At 40.3% G+C, this 20455-nt stretch overlaps 1 protein-coding gene across 1 annotated transcript in view; it reads right to left on the minus strand.

The window, feature by feature from the left end:
* The window catches only part of MYOM1 (myomesin 1), a 168465-nt gene that overhangs the window by 61563 nt on the left and 86447 nt on the right, over positions 1 to 20455 (minus strand). The window contains exons 16-21 of the mRNA XM_017526074.2: positions 19598 to 19772; positions 16671 to 16792; positions 14477 to 14764; positions 11960 to 12156; positions 5315 to 5441; positions 1721 to 1905 (exon numbers count right to left, since the gene is read on the minus strand). Of these exons, the coding sequence (XP_017381563.1) occupies positions 1721 to 1905; positions 5315 to 5441; positions 11960 to 12156; positions 14477 to 14764; positions 16671 to 16792; positions 19598 to 19772 (1094 nt within the window). The remainder of the gene's footprint in view (positions 1 to 1720; positions 1906 to 5314; positions 5442 to 11959; positions 12157 to 14476; positions 14765 to 16670; positions 16793 to 19597; positions 19773 to 20455) is intronic.

Genomic DNA, 20455 nt, shown 5'->3' on the forward strand with positions numbered 1-20455 from the left:
TGGGATTACAGGCACGTGCCACCATGCCCAGCTAATTTTTTGTATTTTTAGTAGAGATGGGGTTTCACCATGTTGACCAGGATGGTCTCGATCTCTTGACCTCGTGATCCACCTGCCTTGGCCTCCCAAAGTGCTGGGATTACAGGCTTGAGCCACTGCGCCCGGCCCTAAAAAACTCATTTTATAAAAACTGTTGATAAAGTGCAATAACTCTTCTTACAGAAGTTCACTTCCAGGTTTGTTAGGCATACTTAACCTCACTCTCTCCCTCTCTCTTAAAATTACTTTTCTTCTTTTTCTGTTTTAAGATGAGTGACATCAACCATTCTTTGACACATTTAAACTCTATTTTTTCTTTTTCTTTCTTTTTTTTTTCCTTGTGTCTTCATCTTTGTTTTGCTTCCAACCTCAGGCCCTTGGCATCCTCTACAGTGGTGGATGGAAGACTTGAAAATCTTCATCCCAGCCCTATTCACCCACCACCGCCATCCAGGATGTTCCCAGCCTTTCTTTTACACTGTATTTTGGGGGTTTCTTGTAATCCAGGGGCCTCTGGACTCATCTGGACAGCAAACAGCATCATAGGCTCCAGTCCTTCCTTGACGTTTTCTCTTCATCATGAAAAGATAACCTGTCTTACTTCTTTAGAGTTTTGCAAGAAGCTGGAGAGCTGACTGGCACATGCTAAGTTGAGTTAATGGCATGTTGGGTGTAATGGTTTATGGGTCATATCTCCTGGAGGATATATTTACACAGTTTATAGTAACTGGAAATACCTTAACCCTGGAGAGTGGCTGACAGATGGAAGGGACTTAGTCCATGATGGCAGGTCAGGGAGGGATATTTTTGGCCAGGTACACTTTGAATATCTTCCAAAGCCCACCTTATAGGCAATGACTTCTGCCAACAGATAGGACTGTGCAAATGCAGTGTGCAACTTCCTGAGTGAATGTGGTGAAGTCAGTCACATTTTATTCTAAGTAGTAAGTAATGCAATCATATTTCCCACAGTTTCCAAGGCCTCGAGGGGCAGTCAGGGTCTCCAGGTGCCACTGCTAACACCAGGAGAAAACATTCTTTTGAAATTTCCTTTTGGTACAAGTGACTTGGTGGCTACGGCAGAACAGTGTTTGGTCGACAGAGTTAGGAAATGGTTCAATTAGCACACTCTAGAGGAACCTGAAAGGCAGGGACATGGATAAGGGGGTTGAGTGAACCCATTCCACTAATTTCTGAGAGCTCATGTGAGAACCAGCCTGACAGGAGGAGACAGGAGTGACTTGAGAGGATCAGTGGTCACAGGTTTCTTGATGTGAGCTTTATAAAAACAGCACCCTCAAATCAACAACCCCCCCCAAAAAAAGAGGAATGAAAAAGTCATCTTTTGGGGATGGTAAGCAGTAACGTTTAAAGACTATGAGTAACAAAAATGTAAAGTGGGTAAGTTAAGGCAAGGAGGGACAGGAGAGAGGAAGGAGCTAGTGGGTGTGTTTCAAACCTATGCTAAGGAATTCAGGTTAAATATAATCAAAGTGTTTCAAGCATCAGAAACTTCCCCTAGCCCCAACCTCTGCCAATGGAATCTTACCAGGAGCCCAGTATATGAAACAGATCAAAGCAGAGATATTCTGTTTTATCTGGCTAACTTTAAAGTTAATATTAGTCAAGCCATTTTCCGCTTTTTTAAAAAAAGAAGCTCTAGAACTAGGCATCCTCTTACCTTCAGGTATAAGGTTTTAATCGCCGCCTCATTGAGCCCTCGCCACTGGTCCTCTTTGGCCTGGGCCTCCTTCAAGTCCACGAAGTAACCAGTGACTGGAGTCCGCCCAGAGTGGATGGGGGGCTTCCAGTGGAGGACCAGGGAGTCTTTCCTGACTTCGCTATACTTGAGACTGTGCGGTGGTCCTGAGAGAGAGAGAAGTCAATGAAGAGATATCATAACATAGATAAGTAAATCATAACATAATCATGACATAGAAATCATAACATAGATAATCATAACTCATCTCTACACATTTAGAACTACATTGTAAGTCTTAAAGCTAATCTGACACTGGTGTTCTTTTTTCAAAATCTAGGATTCCCATAAAAATCAGTATTCTGTGGTCATTTCATATCACTTCCCTACTGCTCTACATCAGCCCAGTGGTCCCTTTAAGGGTGTTAGGCAGGGAAGGCCACTCTGAGGTGCCTCTCAAAGGGTAGACCCAAAACTTCCCTTCAGGCCATGCTCAGGCCATTCATCTTAAAGACCTTTTATTGGAACAGTATAATTGAGCTGCAGATTCATATTTTTTAATTTTTAGTTTTAGAGACAGGGTTTTGCCCTCTTACCCAGGCTAGAGTGCAGTGGTGTGATCATGGTTCACTATAACCTGGAGCTCCTGGGCTCAAGGGATTCTCTCACCCCAGCCTCCTGGGCAGCTGGGCCTACAAGTGTGTACCACCACGCCGGGCTAATTTTTTAAGTTTTTGTAGAGATAGGGTCTCGCTGTGTTGACCAGGCTGCTCTTGAACTCTTGAGTTCAAGTGGTTCTTCTGCCTCAGCCTCCCAAAGTGTTGGGATTACAGGTGGAAGCCACCATATCTGCCCCCTGGTTTCAGATAATTTTTGAGTGACAGCCTAAAAATTCCCCTTAATCTCAAATAGTAGAAAGAAAGCAGCTCAATTTGATGGCATATGCATATAGAGAGTAATAGCTCTTTCAGAGGAAACAGAATCACTCTCAATTGGAGGGAAATCTTCCCCCTAAAGAGCATGTGTAGCCCACAAATGGGTAAAAACAAATGATAGCTTACGGTTTACAAAAACCTTTTACCAAAATAAATATAATCAATCCTATAGGTCCTGCATCTGCGCTAAATACTGCCAGGTAGTTGACATTCATTTATCTCACTCTTCCTGAAGACAATTAACAGAAAGCTCAGAGAAGCTAAGTCACTTGATAACCCTCTCAAGGGAGAAAGCCCGAATGTAGCCTGTGTGAATGCTCTTCATGTTCTTGGCAAAGTCCAAACCACTAAGTGATTGCCTGTACCTTTGCATGACCACAAGCTGCTATCCAGGTGATAAATTTATTTTTATTTTTTTCCTTTCCTTTTTTTTTTTTAAACAACGACTGACATCGAGCCAACCAATCAAAATCACCGGAAGTGACTCATAGTAGCCTGAAGCCAAAGCCAACCTGTACAAGGACATACTCTGTTATGCCATGCTTTGTTGTTTTGTAATTGACAGTTCAATATTTGCCTGGCCCTTTACCTTGGCTTCACGGCTACAAATATGCATCATGCTTGCCTTCCGATGTTTTGTATAAAACCATATTTAAATATTAATACCAAATACCTCACATGAATGTGGCATGTCCCGTTTTACAAAGGGCTTTTATAACCATGATCTTGTGTCATCCTTAGAACCCTGGGAGGCATCCAGATCGGCAGCAGTATCTGTGCCCCACAGAGGAGGAACTACGCTCTGCTGTTTCCTAGCAGCTCCCATCTAGGAAAAAGCAGACCTAGTTTCCTATCCTAATTATGCTACTTGTTACCTCTGGCACCCTCTGGGCATCATTTAACCTGAGGGTCAGTTTTTTCTTCTGTAAAACAGGACGACAAAACATTCTTATTGCTGTCTTCTATAAGGGCGTTCTTGAAGTGAGGCTTACCTAACACTACTCAGGAAGTCAAGGAGGGATCTGAGAAGCCAGGATGTCAGGAGGGTGAAGGCTGCCCTCTTCATTTCTTCTCTAAGTTGTGAGTGCTCACCTGAAACCCTTTTTTGTCAACTGCATCACCTTTTTTTTTTTTTCAAAGAGAGACAGAGCCTCATTCTGTTATCTGGGCTGGAGCACAGTGGTGTGATCACAGCTCACTGCAGCCTTGACCTCGTGAGCTCAAGCAATCATCCTGCCTCAGCTTCCTGAGTAGTTGGGACTACAGGCATACACCACCATGCCCAGCTAATTAAAAAACATTTTTTAGGAGATGAGGTCTCACTATGTTGCCCAGTCTGGTCTTGAACACCTGGGCTCAGGATATCCCCCTGCCTCAGCCTCCCAAAGAACTGGGATTACAGGAATGAGCCACTGCACGCAGCCAACAACATCACTTTTGATCAAAAAAAATTTCTACAAGCCTGCTTGGAATTTCTTAGTCTTTAATCAATTGCATTTCACATTACTCAGGAATTGCAAGAATTTGAAAACAGGCCCACTTTTATGCAGGTGGCAGAAAGGACTTAAGAAATATCACTGGCTTCAAGGAACTACAAGGAAAGAGCAATGTGTTTGTCTCTGTTTGCTGAAGTCAAGTGAGCATGTGAACTGCTCTTGAGTTTCTCTTGGAATGTTGTTATTCACACCTGACAGAGGAGTTAAAGGCAAAGTGGTGGTCTTCAGGGGTAAAGGGTTTCAAACAGAGGAAGGGGGTGGCACAGGGACATAAAATCACCCACCAAATACATTTATTGCTAGTTTAAATCTTAATCGTAAAGTAGTAAATTTGCATTCAATTTTTATTTTATGTTTTGGCTTTATGGCTCTGTAAGAGTTATAAGCAAGGTAAGTTCCCCCCACATCCCCGCCCCACTTCCCACTTTCTTCCCTGCCGACCCAACCACTCCCTATGATGACCTCTGAAGGACAGTAATTGCCAGGTTCCAGGAACTTTCCTTTGGTTCAGAGTTTGGAAAATATGCAGAGAGAAGGGACTGGAAATCAGTGCAGAGAGGCAAGCAGAGAGAGGTCAGCCCTGAACCCTAGGCAGGTGTGTGAAATCCATCCATGTGATATAATGAAAAGCTGGGAGGAGTGAGAAGGAGAGATGAAGAAGCCACATAGCTTGAATGTGAAGAGAGAGATTCTGGGGAGCTGATAAACGAGAACCTTCCAGCAGCGTGGCAATATATGAGAACGAAGGCATGCAGCGAGACGTTTTTGATAAATTTTGTTGTGGGATATAAATTGGATGACCTTTAAGTGGCCTTTCGAAAGCAAAAGCAAAGATTGGAATTTCTTTTAAACACTCATTTGCACTCAATCCAGCCGCCTCTGCTAATCCTACCCCACGCAGTGGCTGAGCAGTGAGGGCTCTAGGATTTACTTGGAACACAAGCATAAGGAATTAATACTCAGTTTTACCTTGCTACCTATTATTTAATATTATCATTAAAATATTTTAGGTAAACACAAGAGGTCAAGAGAATTCTTTTCCCTTAAATGTTGACCATATAGTACTTTGAATTTCATTCCAGGCTATAGGTTCTCTCGGAGGAAATTCCAAGGTGTGGTGTGGAGGCCTGGTGTCCGTGGTTTACCTGGGACAGCGATGGTCCACTCTTCACACTTGAAGCATTCGCTTACTGCTGAGGGTGCGCCCAGCCCGGCCATGTTCATGGCTGCCACTTGGAACTGATACACCACGTTTTCCTTCAAGTTGCTAATCTGCAACATTGACAACATCACAGATAGTGAATGTTCCAGGTTTTTTTTTTCTACTTGTTCAACATTGTATTTATTTACCTTCCGTGTCAGACACACCCTCGGGTGACCCTCAGTGCGTCACAGGCTTTTGTAATCTCCTGGGTGTGGGTGAAACCGTGACCTTGTAGCTTACATTAGAATGTGGCAAAAGGATTGGGAGATCAGTCCTGTGATCGTGTCACCCCATATGGCAAAGGAGAAAAGACACTATAGATTAGGGTCCCTAGTGAGCTGGTCTGGGGTTAATCAAAAGGGATATTATCTTGGATGGGCCTGATGTCATCAGGTAAGAACTCTTAAAACGGGGCTTGGGCCCCTTCTAAAGAAAAACATTGTGCCAATGGCCTTGAGGAAGTAAATGGCACATGGAGAGCTGCCTACCCACTCATATTTGGAGAAAGGCAGCATCTAGGAGTGGAAGCCTCAGCCCTACAGCTGCAAGGAACTGGATTCTGCCAACAACTTGAGTGGGCTTGGAAGAGGAACTCAACGTGAATGTGGCCTAGCTGATGCCTGGATTGCAGCCCTGTGAGGTCCTAAGCAGAGGACTGTGCTACGCCATCCCCGGGCCCCTGACTCACGGGCACTGTGATATAAGAAATGTGGGTTGTTTTCAGCCACCGAGTCTGCGGTAACTTGTTATGTAGCAATAGAAAGCTAAGGCACGTACAGGTGAAATTTAAATGAGATTTAAGCTGGGAATCGAAATGCTCAAGTTCTCGTAATGTTTCTGCTCTTTACTGAGTGAACTAATATTTTCTGTAACACTCAGTATGAATTGGGTTGTTGTAAGGGTACATATATGTGATAAAATAATAAATGTTAAGATATGTGCAAAATAGAAGTGATGGAATATATTAGTGTGAAAAACATTTGTAGGAAGCAGCAAAATATAAAATATGTAAAATGTGACCAACAAGAGATGAAAAATACAGTAAGAAAAAAATAGACATTTTCAACAGAATATCAGATGCAAAAGAAGAGAGAGTTTGTAAAGTGACAGAAAGTCAGAAGAAATTACACAGGACATGATGCAGAAAGACTCGAAAATGGAAAAGAGAGAAAAGTTGATTAACAGATGTGGAAGACAGAGTGAGAACTTCAAATATATGTTTAAATAGAGTTTTGGGAGAAGTGAAGAGAAAGAGAGAATGAGGGAGCAATAATATTTTGGGAGATACAGAATTTTCTAGAAAAATCTTCTGAAAAATCCAACCCATAGATGAAAAATCCTCCTCCCCCTAAAATCCTGGGTAGATACATTTTTTAAAAACCCACATCCAGACCCACAGTATTTTAAGTATTGGACATCAAGGATAAAGTGAACATATCAAAAGCTGTCTGAGAAAAAGGGCAAATTACCCTCAAACAAGCAAGCAGACCAAGAGCTGAACATCAGCAGCAACAATAGGCCAGAATATGGGGGAATTACACCTTCAAAGCACTTAATTAAAAGCAAATAAAATGGTAACTATATTGGTAAGTTGAATCTATAAAACAATAATCACATTGCTGTCTGGATTTTAAAAAGAATTGAAACAGACACATACATACACAATAGCATACGAGCCGGGAAAAAGGTAATGGGGTAAAGATTTGAAGGTTCTTATGTTTCTTTGACAAGGGTAAAACAATGAAATAACCTCAGACTTTAGGCTGCACCATCACCACAACCAAAGAAACTTAGAATCTATAACTTTTAAGGTATTGTAGAAGGAAAAATTGAGTAATTAAAAAAAAATTCAAAAATAAGGAAAAAAGGACAGAAAATGAAACACAGAACAGGCCGGGTGTGGTGGCTCACGACTGTAATCCCAACACTTAAGGAGGCCAAGGCGGGCAGATCACTTGAGGTCAGGAATTTGAGACCAGCCTGGCCAACATGGTGAAACCCCATTTCTTCTAAATATACAAAGATTACCTGGGCGTGGTGGTGCGCACCTATAATTCCTGCTACTTGGGAGGCTGAGTCATGAGAATTGCTTGAACCTGGGAGGCGGAGGTTGCAGTGAGTTGAGATCATAACACTGCACTCCAGCCTGGGTGACAGAGCAAGGCTCTGTCTCAGAAAAGAAAAGAAAAGAAAGAACAGAAAGGACAAATAGAAAGCACAAAATAAGATGATTAGGTGTTTTTTTGTTGTTGTCTTTGTTTTTTTTTAAGTAATCAGTAATAACAAACAAATGACAAAGACAGGCAGAAAAAACATAAAATTTAACTCCGTGCTATTTTTAAGAGACACATGTAAAGCATAAAGTTACAGAAAGATAGAAAGTTAAAGAATAAAAAGCTACATACTCTGCAAACACCACCCCCACCCCAAAACCCTAGTGTGTTTATAGTAAGAACAGGTAATACACACTTTAAGGTAAAATGTATTAGTAGTGGTAAAGAGTCACTTTGTATGCATTTAATAATATCACTTCAAAATACATAAAAAAGGCCGGGCGCGGTGGCTCAAGCCTGTAATCCCAGCACTGTGGGAGGCCGAGGCGGGTGGATCACGAGGTCAAGAGATCGAGACCATCCTGGTCAACATGGTGAAACCCCATCTCTACTAAAAATACAAAAAATCAGCTGGGCATGGTGGCGCGTGCCTGTAATCCCAGCTACTCAGGAGGCTGAGGCAGGAGAATTGCCTGAACCCAGGAGGCGGAGGTTGCGGTGAGCCGAGATCGTGCCATTGCACTCCAGCCTGGGTAACAAGAGCAAAACTCTGTCTCAAAAAAAAAAAAAAAAAAAAAATACATAAAAAAACATTTTAAATGAGTGAATTTTATGGTATGTGAATTATATCTTAGTAAAGGGATATTATTCTGCATTTTTTCCTTCCTGTACTATCCTTGTCAGATATTAGTATCAGATTAATTCTAATATCAGAATAATCTCACTCACGAACATAGAAGCAAAAATCCTAAAGGATAATTAGCAAACAAAATCCAGGTGATATAAACAGAGATATTTAGTGTCCAAGTTGAATTTATTCCAGGAATGCAAGGTTGTTTTAGCATTAGACAATTACTAGAATATATCAAATTAAAAATAAAAGGGAAAAAGCATATGATCTTCTCAATAGACCCCAAAAAAATGTTTTGGATAATTTTAATTAACTCTTGGCAATCTGGAAATAGAAGGAAATTTCCTTTAACTGATAATAGATGTCTACAAAATACCTGTAGCAAACAACACAGTATTTAATTGGGAAATGTTGAAAATTTTCCCTTTAAGATAACTATCAAGTCTAGACCAACATCACCACTTAAAAAAAAAAAAAAGGAAAAAATCAAATTGAGATGGTGTCTCGCTATGTTGCTCAGGCTGGTCTTGAACTCCTGGGTTGAAGCGATCCACCGCCTCCGCCTCCCAAAGTACAGGTGTGAACCACTGCATCCCCAGCATCACTACTTTTATTCAATATTGTGCTAAGGTTGCCATGCAGAAAGTAAGGTAAGAAAATGAAGTAAAAGGTATAAAATTTGGAAATGAAGAAGTAAACTGCCACTATTTGCAGATGATATGACTATACATAGACTCCAAAAGAACGTAAAGGTAACACTCAAATTATAAAAAAATTTAGCAAAAGACTGTATGTAATAATTATATGTAAAATCAATGTATAAAAATTAGTTATATTTCTCTTTACTAGCAACAAAAACTGATATAAAAATATACCGAAAATATATAGTCTCTATTAATAAATAATATACAAATCTCTAGAGAATCATAAAACTTTAATGAGAGGCTTTATAAAAGAAGATAAAAACAAAGAAAAATATGTTCATGGATTAGGAGACTCGGTATTTTTTAAATGTCAACTATTCCTCAATTTATTTATAGATTCAGTGCAGCCCCAATCAGAATTCTAGTGGGTTTCGCTGGGTTGAATGTAAGCTTTTTTTATTGTTGTTTTCTTTTGTTTTACTTATTATTTTTGGTAGAACTTGGGACCCTAATGCTAAAATTTATAACAAGTGCAAAGGGCTGGGTAGCCTTGGAAAAAGAATAAACTAGGAGACCCTGATCTACCAGTCATCAAATTTAGTATAAAGCTATAATTTTTTTTTTTTTTTGAGACAGGGTCACCCTCTATCACCAAGGCTGGAGTGCAGTGGTGCAATCTAGGCTCACTGCAACCTCCACCTCTTGGACTCAGGTGATTCTCATACCTCAGCCTCCTGAGTAGCTGGGATTACAGGTGAGAGCCACCATGCCTGGCTAATTTTTGTATTTTTAGTAGAGACAGGGTTTCACCATGTTGGCCAGGCTAGTCTCAAACTCCTGGCCTCACCTCGGCCTCCACCCACCTTGGCCTCCCAAAGTGCTGGACTACAGGTGTGAGCCACTTCGCCTGGCCTATAAAGCTATTATATTTAAATCAGTGTGGTATTCACCCAGTGTTAGACAAACAGACTAGTGGAACAGCATAGGAAGCACAAACACAGACTCGTGCATATGAGGAAATGATATATGATACAGATAGCCTGGCAGGATGGCAGGCAGAGGCCAAACTTTTCAATAGATGATGCTGGGACAACTACATCTCCATGGGTTGGGGGCGGGGAACTAATTTTGAGGCTTAACTCACAGCATATAAAAATATAAAGGTGAATTAATGACAGAAATATAAGTGGCGAAATAGCATAGCTTTTAGAATATAACCAACCACAATAACTCCATGATCTTGGAATAGAGAAGGTATTTCTTCAAAAAGCCACAAAAGTCACTAATGACAGAGCAAATGTTAGTAAATCTGACTACAATGAATTTGATATTAAAATTAATGTGGTGACCATAAGAGAGGAAAACAAGCGGGTAAGAGGGAGAAGATATACACAACTTACAGAGCTGCAAAGGATTTATATTCATAATATGTAAAGAACTTTGCAAGTCAACACGAATGCATTAGAAAAATGAGCCAAAACCTTGAACAGGCATGTCATAAAAGAGGATATCAAAATGGACTGCGTACGTAGGAAAGGATTTCAAACTCATTGCACACTCAGATTGCCAAAGCTGGAAATGTGTGAACAGACCAAGATTCTCACACACTCTTCAGAAGACAGTATGGCATTACCTAGCAAAGTGGAAGGTAAACAGACCCCCGACCCAGCAATTCTACATTTAGATAATCACCTAGAGAAACTGGTGCACATATGTACTAGCAGACAGATGTATACAAAAATGTTCATAGCTACCTTGCCTGATGTAGCTAAAAATGCAAAAATACCCAAATAGCAATAATAATTGAATGAAAGAGTATATTGTGATATAGCCACATAATGGAATATCATACCACATAGTAATAAAAAAGCATGAGTTATAACTATGTGCCCTAACAGGGAAGAAACTTAAAAATACAATTTTGTTTTATGCATTCTCAGCACGTGTGTGTGATATTTCAAAGGTTAAATTAAAATAGCATGGTGTTGAGTTAGGGAAAGTGTCATTCCCCTGGCCTTGCCCTGCTTAGACCCTCATGGCACAGGATTCTGTGAGCATTAAGAGGTGGCAGTTTGGGTGTAGCTGTTGAAACTCTGAAGAGGAAAGTCATCAGCTAAGGCTACAGTGAGACAGTTTTGGTTCCCTGATGTGAGCTGAGCAGTGGGGGACTCCACGTAGAGGGAAACACATGTGAGGCCACCCTTTGTGGCCATCAAGTGACTATAACAGGGTCCACTTCACAAATGGAGAGCTGAGTCTGGCCATCAAGCCCATGTCCCTTCATCCTCTGTAATTTGGACATTGAAAGTTAAAAATCCAGCCTGCCGTGGTGGCTCATGCCTGTAATCCCAGCACTTTGGGAGGCTGAGGTGAGTGGATCACTTGAGGCCAGGAGTTTGAGACCAGCCTGGCCAACAGAGTAAAACCCTGTCTCTACTAAAAATACAAAAATTAGCTGAGCATGGTGGCTCTCACTTGTAATCCCAGCTACTCTGGAGGCTGAGGCAGGAGAATTGCTTGAACCTGGGAGGTGGAGTTTGCAGTGAGTTGAGATCACACCCCTGCATTCCAGCCTGGGTGACAGAGCAAGACTCCATCTCAATTAAAAAAAAAAAAAAAAGAAAGAAAGAAGATTAAAATTCAGTGTCATTAAATCCTGGGACTTTTTTTTTTTTTTCCCTCAACTTGAGGGCTCTGGAAGGATCCTGGGACTCTTGAGGCTAGTGGCATATTAATTATAGATATTTCCTAAGTTTTGGGAAAAAAATAGGTTGTATAATAAGAACATATTTCATAGTAAATATTCTAGGAAATTATTATGCTTATGTGTATGAATCAGAAAATACAAATCCTGACTGGTTAGCCAAACTACTTGTATTAACCACAGTATATTTTTCACAAAACTCATGCCACTGAGGACTATGGACTCTGGAGAAATGACATGAATCCTTTACAAGGTGCTGGGTGTGTGAGTGCTGGGTGTGCAGGCACATCCTCATACCCGGGACACGCCACACTACAGAAAGTCACGTGCTTACCTTGTATGCCTCCTCACTGACAGCCTTGACATTGGCTTCTCTCCATTTTCCTGGTACCCCACCAATGACCTCACGATAGTTCACATAATAGCCAGTGATTTCCGCCCCTCCGATCTTATCCGGCTGCTTCCATCCAAGAACCATTGAGTCACGAAAACTTTCAAGACAGGTGATATCATAGGGTGGAGATGGTGGTGCTGTGGCAATATGAATAGCTTGTGAGTAGGCAGAAATGCATTTATGGTTCTATAAATAAACATTTATGATTCTATACATAAACATGAGGGCACTAGATCTTGCAGTATAAAACTAAAATGTGAGGCTGACCATTAACTTTGCATTAGACTTGGTGTATGCAATGAACACAGTAGAAAGCACACTACAATTACTATTCCAAAGATAAAATGAACCTGTCCTAGCAAAATGGTAAATCCTGAAAAAAAAAAAAAAGATTATTTTCCCCATAAGAAGAAATATTTTTCCCAAGGTGTAATTTTTGTTTCTTTACGTGGTCTTGTTTTCATTTGTTCTCTGAGGAAAATGGAATGTGTATATCAATTTCTGCCTCAATTTGCTTATTCAGAATTTCCATATATATATATATATATATATATATATATATATTTTTTTTTTTTTTTTTTTCTTTTAGACAGAGTCTCTCTCTGTTGCCCAGGCAGGAGTGCAGTGGCGCGATCTCGGCTCACTGCAACCTCTGCCTCCCCGGTTCAAGCAATTCTCCTGCCTCAGCCTCCTGAGTAGCTGGGATTATAGAAATGTGCCACCATGCCTGGCTAATTTTTATATTATTAGGAGAGACAGAGTTTCACCATGTTGGCCAGGCCAGTCTCGCACTCTTGACCTCAGGTGATCCACTCACCTTGGCCTCCTAAATGCTAGGATTACAGGCATGAGCCACTATGCCTGGCCTAGAATTTCCATATATTTCTCAAATGGTTGGCATTTCACCATTCAGGCACACTTACCCTCGTGAGACCTTACCACTACGCAGCTCTGTCTGCACACAGGAAAAAAACTTACTCTAGAGCTCAGCTCAATGATACCTTTGGAAAACATTTTTAAAAAACAGGCACAATCTGCTATGTGATTTTCTCTTAGTATATACTACTTTTTTCCCATTATTTTTAATCTAATGTTGGAATATTATTCATGTGGTACAATACTATACAGCTGTCACCATGTTTATCAGTGCTTAGCTGGAAAAATATTTGGAGGATATTTCAAAAGTTCTCTTTCATTTATGTGGCTTTGCTGGTCAGCTTTTCACTCAGTTACTGAAATTACAGTTTTCAATGAAGAGAGAGGGAATGATGTGGTAGAAAGAAATCCATCTACATATGTAATAACATCAAAGAGAATTTTTTGAACATTTATTTGGATTATAGGAGATAAAGGCACTATCTCATTCTTATCCCAAAAAAATATCAGAAGAATGAAGGCTTTTAAAATAAAACACAATGATCTCTTTTCCACTCACCAACCTCCTTTATTCTTTACATTTTAAAAAAAGCTTTCTTTCTCTCCATTTCAGAGCACCGTTGAATATGTGCTCTCAAATGAATATGTCATCTCAAGTTGAGGGACAAAGAAAGGTGTCATAAAATAGAGTGGGTTATAGAAGTTGGGGGTGGGCTAGAAATAAGAACTGGATGAGAGACATTTAAAAATTTATCAACACATGCTCATCAGTTCATTTTTATTTGTTAAGAAAAACAAATTTCTATTAGCCACAGGTACCAAATATCCTAATCGTTCATTCTTAGCCTACTGATAAATAGACTTAAATAAATCACTTCTGGAAATGAGGATCATATATCATGCAATATAGCTATATCTGATTATAATTTTAACTTTTAAACTCTTCATGGCAACTCAAAGATATATTTATAGCTATTTGTTTCTTTTTTCATTTAAAAAAATAGTATGTGAGTAGCTATTTAATTATTTTAGAAATTTACATAATTTTTTTACTTAAATTTTAATTTTCCAATGCTGATTTTTCTTGCAAACTATTTAAATTAAATGTGAATAATCGCTTAATAATCTGAGGATAAGCAACAAGGTAACAACTATGACCCTGGTACGATGTCACCTTCTTTGTGAGATCTTTCTCCTCTATGTGTTCCAAACATGACTACTTCAAAGGACCTCACACAGGCTAGCAGTACCAAGTTCTTCCTGCTCTCATATCTAATTCTCATAGCAAAATGAGGCCAGAGGGGTATCTTCCTGACAAACCAAGAAAAGCTCTATAACCAAATTACTCGAAACATTCTAGCATCGTTAAACACCCAAAATGATGTGTAAAAGCCAAACCCATAGACAATTACTTTTCCAAGTCATAGATGAAAGTATGTATTTCAGATGGCTAGCTGAGAACACATACAATAAGAATAGACACTGATGAAAGCAAACATGGATGAAGAATGTGATGTAGACGATGAGAGGTGAGGACACTGATGGAGACGGATGGAACAGCTTCACTTTCTCAACTCTCACCTCTGTCTGTCTTCTTTTTCAGGGGGTGAGACTTACTTTTCCCCTGAGGAGCCGCTTTCTGTGGTGTCGGGGTAACCTCTTCCTGAACTGTTTCACTTACTTTACTCACTTCTGTTTGGCCCAGGTTTTGAGAGCTACTGGGTAGTGAAGGTTTGTTAGGTTTGCTACCGAGCAAAGCATCTTTCTGGAAGGTTGGCGGGGAGGCTTCATGCACGCGCCCCCTGGAGGCGGTTAGTCCACCAGGCTCATCGCTCAGTGCAGGACACACATCTGGAGACACTCCTCCCCCTACAATTGCCAGACAACAACAGAAACGAGTTGAGCACGGAGAGACTATCAATTGCTCTTACGGGATAGAACAAAGAGAAAAACATTAGGACCACAAGCAGAACAAAAACAATATTGGCTTAAAGAAAATTGCTTGCATTTGCAAGAAATATGGAAAGGCTACGTTTCATGCAATGTATGCCATTTCAACTTCTCCGTATTCTGGAAAAAGAAGAAATGAGAACAAAAAGCCACAGACAGAATAGGAACCATTTCGATTTGCAGAACCCAAAGGGTTTTTAGTACATATAAGGAAAAGAAAATCTTAGACATTTCTTGAGAGATATAAGCCCTATTATTCAACAGAATGAAAAAAGGACGATAAAGTGCACAAGAGACGTAATATTAAATATCCTGGTTTTATAATACTTAGAATTATGTGCAATAGTACAATAGTAATGGTCTGTACCTCCCAACCTCAAAGAGACATGTTTACGATGGTTCACATTATAAGGAGTATCTTTTCTTTCTTTCCTTCCTTCCTTCCTTCATTCCTTCCTTCCTTCCTTCTTTCCTTCCTTCCGTCCCTCCCTCCCTCCATCCCTCCCTCCATTCCTCTTTCTTTCTTCCTTCCTGTCTTCCTTTTTTGAGATGGAGTGTTACTCTGTCGCCCAGGCTGAATCTCGGCTCACTGCAACCTCCACCTTCTGGGTTCAAGCAGTTCTCGTGCCTTAGTCTCCTAAGTAGCTGGGATTATAGGTATGTGCCACCATGACCAGCTAATTTTTATATTTTCAGTAGAGACGGGGTTTAGCCATGTTGGCCAGATTGGTCTCAAACTCCTGACCTCAAGTGATCTACCCACCTCGGCCTCCCACTGTGCCTGACCCCTATGTTATAAAGAATATGAAAAAGTAATATGAGATGCTAACTGAAGACAATCAATATTAAATCAGCTTTCTTTTTAAACATGTGTTACTATATAATAAATTTTATTTTATTTATTTATTTATTTTAGACACAGGCTCTTGCTTTGCTGTCCAGGGTAAAGTGTAGAAGTGCGATCATAGTTCACTGCAGCCTTGAACTCTTGGGCTCAATTGATCCTCCTGCCTCAGTCTGCTGAATAGCTGAGACTATAGGCATGCAACACAATGCCTGGCTAATTTTTTTGATTTTTTTTTTTTTGTAGAGATGGGATCTCACTATGTTGCCCAGGGTGGCCTTGAACTCCTGGACTCAAGAGATCTGCCTGCCTCTGCCTCCCAAAGTGCTAGGATTACAGGTGTAAGCCCGCATGCTCAGCCCACAAATACAATTTTTATTGTTTCTAACCACCTGCATCCCTTCTCTACTTTACCCAAGATTGGGAGGTACATCACATACACACATATAATTACTTTATTACTGGTTTTATTCTGTTGGTTACTTTGCAAGCAGAGATGAAACATATGATTAAGCAACTACATGTGCCTTGCATGAATTTTAGAGGCATTTATAAGAAGCATATTAATATACTGTTAGCGAAGACAAGCCAGGCTCTGGCATAGATGAAACGGCTTTTAGGGACAAGATGATCTGTGTTATTGGTGATGTACCACTTCATGGAATCAGGATGGCCCTTCATAGTCCCAGGATGAGCATGAAGTTAGAATGGAGTTTCACACAATGGGAAATATCTGAGGAAACTTGGGCTCATGAAGATGAAAAGGCTATGGATACACAGAATCTGGATAAGTGATGAAGGTCTGTAAAACGACAGCTATGGAAGGTTAGATATCACCTAGAGTCAGAGAAAATAATCATCTAAGGATGCAATAATCTAGGAATACTGGAAGCTTTAAACAGTTTCTAGACAGGATGACATCTTCCTTTCTAACATAGAAAATCAATTTTTCCTCTATGCAGTTGTGCATGAGGAACTTACCAATAGCAGCTTTGACTTCAATAGCTTCTGAATCCCGGGAATATTCACTAAGTCCAGCTGCATTGACTGCTCTGACCCGGAAAATATAACTCTGACCAGTCACCAATCCATGACAAGTAAATCTAAAAGAAAAAAATGTTTTTTAAATTTTCCTTAGGAGGAAGATTACTACTACTCCATTAGCTTAATGGAGTAGATCTGGTTTTATGAAAACAATTCTTTTTTTTTTTTTGTAATTTATGTTAAATAAAAATGGGGTCTTGCTGTTTTGCCCAGGCTGGTCTTAAACTCCTGGCCTCAAGCTATCTTCCCTCCCACCTCAGCTTCCCAAAGTGCTGGGATTACTGGTGGAAGCAGCATGTCCAGCTAATAATTCTTTTTTTTTTTTTTTTACAGAGTCTCGCTCTGCTGCCTAGGCTGGAATGCAGCAGTGGGATCTCGGCTCACTGCAACCTCCACCTCTTGGATTCAAGCGATTCTCCTGCCTCAGCCTCCCAAGTAGCTGGGACCATACATGTGTGATAATTCATTTTTTAAAAGAAAGAAAAAGATGTAGAAAGATTTGGGTAACATATATACTTTAGGAAGACGGTAACAAAGGCGCTTTTCTAAACCTACTTTGTCGAAAAATGAGGAGCCCTGGTCTTTCCCTGAATGCTCACCAGTAAAATAGGGATAATGATGCTTACATGATAATATTCATGTAGAGGTTAATTACAGGTATATGAAGTACCTATTATACGGCCTGGCATATATGAGGCATTTAATAAATCTAATTAGTAGTAATAATGTTATTTTTAAGAAATAATTTTAGAGTATAACTCATATATAGTTTTTAACTTTTAGGCTCAGGGATATGTGTGAAGGTTTGTTATATTGGTAAACTCATGTCATAGGAGATTGTTGTACAGATTATTTTATCATCCAGGTATTAAGCCTAATACCCAATTAATAATATGATTAATTGGTGGCTCCTTGTCATAGAGGCCTAGTCACTGTCTGCTTGGATGCCAAGGAAGGTACTTACTTGGGAAATTACTCTAGAATCTGAAGATAAGGTGAACAATGGATTCTAGAATTACTATTTAGATATGAGGATCCTATAATGAGGTGTGAATCCATGGGCAGTTTCATCCATAAGACAACCTCACTCTTTTCATAGCTTTTATGGCTATAAATAGCTGTTCATGAATCACTGTAACATTTGAATCCATCTTAAGGATTGTAGCCAGAGGAAGTAACAGGTCTGCTAATGAATCTATGACTATTAGCATGTTCAAGTATTTAATAAAGGAGCCATAATCCAGGCCAGTCCTTCAGTCCTTAGGGTCAGCTTGCTCCAGCGAAGATTTATTGAGGTCTCGGTGTTTCAGACACTGAGCTAGGAGTTACTGTGGACAAAGGATGAGCAAAAAATGGTGCCTGCCCTCCAGCAGCTCCTGCCTACACACCACCAGTGTTTCTAAATAGTCCTAGGAAAATGCTGGATAACTCAGAGGAAAACTGAAATGCACCAACAGGCTAAATGAATCTTTTTCAAAACATATTGCCTTCCCTAATTGATCTTTTTGTCTCTGTTCTCTCATATTCTGCAAAACCAGCTCATCCTATAGGGGCGTCTCCGGATTGAGAAGCGGTCCAGGCCAGAAGCTGCCGAACAAACCTATTTGACAATTTTGGGGACGGCAGCATCCCCCTCTCAGACTGGTCTCTGGTCTGGGTGCAGACCAGAATTCACCATCAATGTGCAAAGTCCATTGAAAAAACAGTTGAAAGCAAGGGAAAAAACCAATGCTCCCCCATTAAAAACAGATACAAAGAGGCAGAAAAGTATTATGAATATCTTTGTTTTGGTGTTACTTATGTCTGTGTAGCATTTGGGTTTAATCATGTTGATGTCCAGAATTTGTAAAATGTTGATACTTTTTCTCTCTTCATTTAAAATTCCTGGGTGATTTATGTTAAGTAGAGTATGTCAGATCCTCAGAATCTAGTATCCAGTTTCATACTACATACAAAATCAGAGTGGTAAAAAAGGAAGAAGCAGCATACAGGAAAAAAACAGAAAAGCACTATTAAATGAACTCTTACTTAACATCACAAGTAAATCTTTTTAAAAAGATGTATTGCATCTAATATGTTCAATTTTAAATTCATTTAAATGTCTTAAGTGTAATTGTTTTTTTTGTTTTTTTGTTTTTTTTTGAGACGGAGTCTCACTCTGTCACCAGGCTGGAGTGCAGTGGTGTGATCATAGCTCACTGCAACCTCGACCTCCCAGGCTCAAGCAATTCTCCCACCTCAACCTCTTGAGTAGCTAGGACTACAGGCACACCATCATGCTGGGCTGATTTTTATATTTTTTGTAGAGGTGGGTTTTTGCCATGTTGCCCAGGCTGGTCTCATAAACGCCTGGGCTCAAGCAATCTGCTCACTTTGACCTCCCAAAGTGTTGAGATTACAAGTATGAGCCACCATACCCAGCCTTGTTCTGATTTGCTTTTTTAGAGATGGGGTCTTCCTATGTTGCCCAGGCTGGAATATAGTGGCTATTTACAGGCCTGGTCAATGAGTACTACAGCTTTGAACTCCTCGGCTCAAGTGATCCTCCCACCTCAGCTTCCTAAGCAGCTGGGACTATAGGCCTGCCACTGCATCTGGCTTATTTAAAGTATAATGTTATTTTGTTATTTTTATTTTTAAAGATGGGGTCTCACTGTTGGCCAGGTTGGTCTTTAACTCCTGGCTTTAAGCAATCTTCCCACTTCAGTCTCCCAAAGTGCTAGGATTACAGGTGTAAGTCACCACATCCAGCCAAAAAGTATAATGTTTTTTTAAAAAATCTCCCTCACTGGATGTCTGTGTGCCATGTGTGTCTATAGCAGCTCCAGAGGCCTTGGCCCGCTCTGCACGCCCGGTTCAGTTACCGTGAGCCCTTCACGGGGTTGTTGTTACAGGGCTCCCATTTGCCAGAGCCAGCAACGCTCGCCTCTATGTAGTACCCAACCAGCTCTTTGGCATCTTTGGACTCCTCCCACGTAACTACCACTGAGGTGTCTGTGTTTCTGCTTGGGATGATGTTGCCAGGAGCCTTGGGGATATCTGAGAAAGAGGAAAACGGTGATCAAACTCAGGTGGTTTTAAAAAGTCATCCTTATCACCTATGCACAAACGGACACCTAGGTATTTTACACACTTCATCATGTCAAAAGGACAGTTGCTTTATTTTACAATTTTTTATTTTTTTGAGACCAAGTCTCGCTCTGTTGCCCAGGCTGGAGAGCGATGGCAGTGAGCAGTATAGGCTCAGCTCACTGCAGCCTCCACTTCCTGGGTTCAGGCAATTTTCTTGCCTCAGCCTCCCAAGTAGCTGGGATTACAGGCATGTGGCAGGATGCCCGGCTAATTTTTGTATTTTCAGTAGAGATGGGGTTTCACCATGTTGGCCAGGCTGGTCTCAAACTCCTGGACTCAGGTGATCTGTCTGCCTTGGCCTCCCAATTGCTCAGATTACAGGTGTGAGCCACCACGCCTGGCCTACATTGTATTTTTAAAAGCAGAAAATTTAAAAACTGTTAGTTAGGGAGCATGGGTACACTAAGTATCTATGAACTTCAGAAAAAACACGTTATCAATATTGTTGGGAGACTCCCAAGGAAGTTTACTTTTCATTAAGAAAAACACTGAATTCCTGTTTAACGTATAGGCTAAGTACAACCAGCAACTAAATTTATAATGTGAAAGAAAGATGCCACCATTTTTACTCCTGGCCAAATATATATATA

This window comes from Cebus imitator, unplaced genomic scaffold (assembly GCF_001604975.1).
Source record: "Cebus imitator isolate Cc_AM_T3 unplaced genomic scaffold, Cebus_imitator-1.0 Scaffold41, whole genome shotgun sequence".
Classification (NCBI taxonomy): Eukaryota; Metazoa; Chordata; class Mammalia; order Primates; family Cebidae; genus Cebus; species Cebus imitator.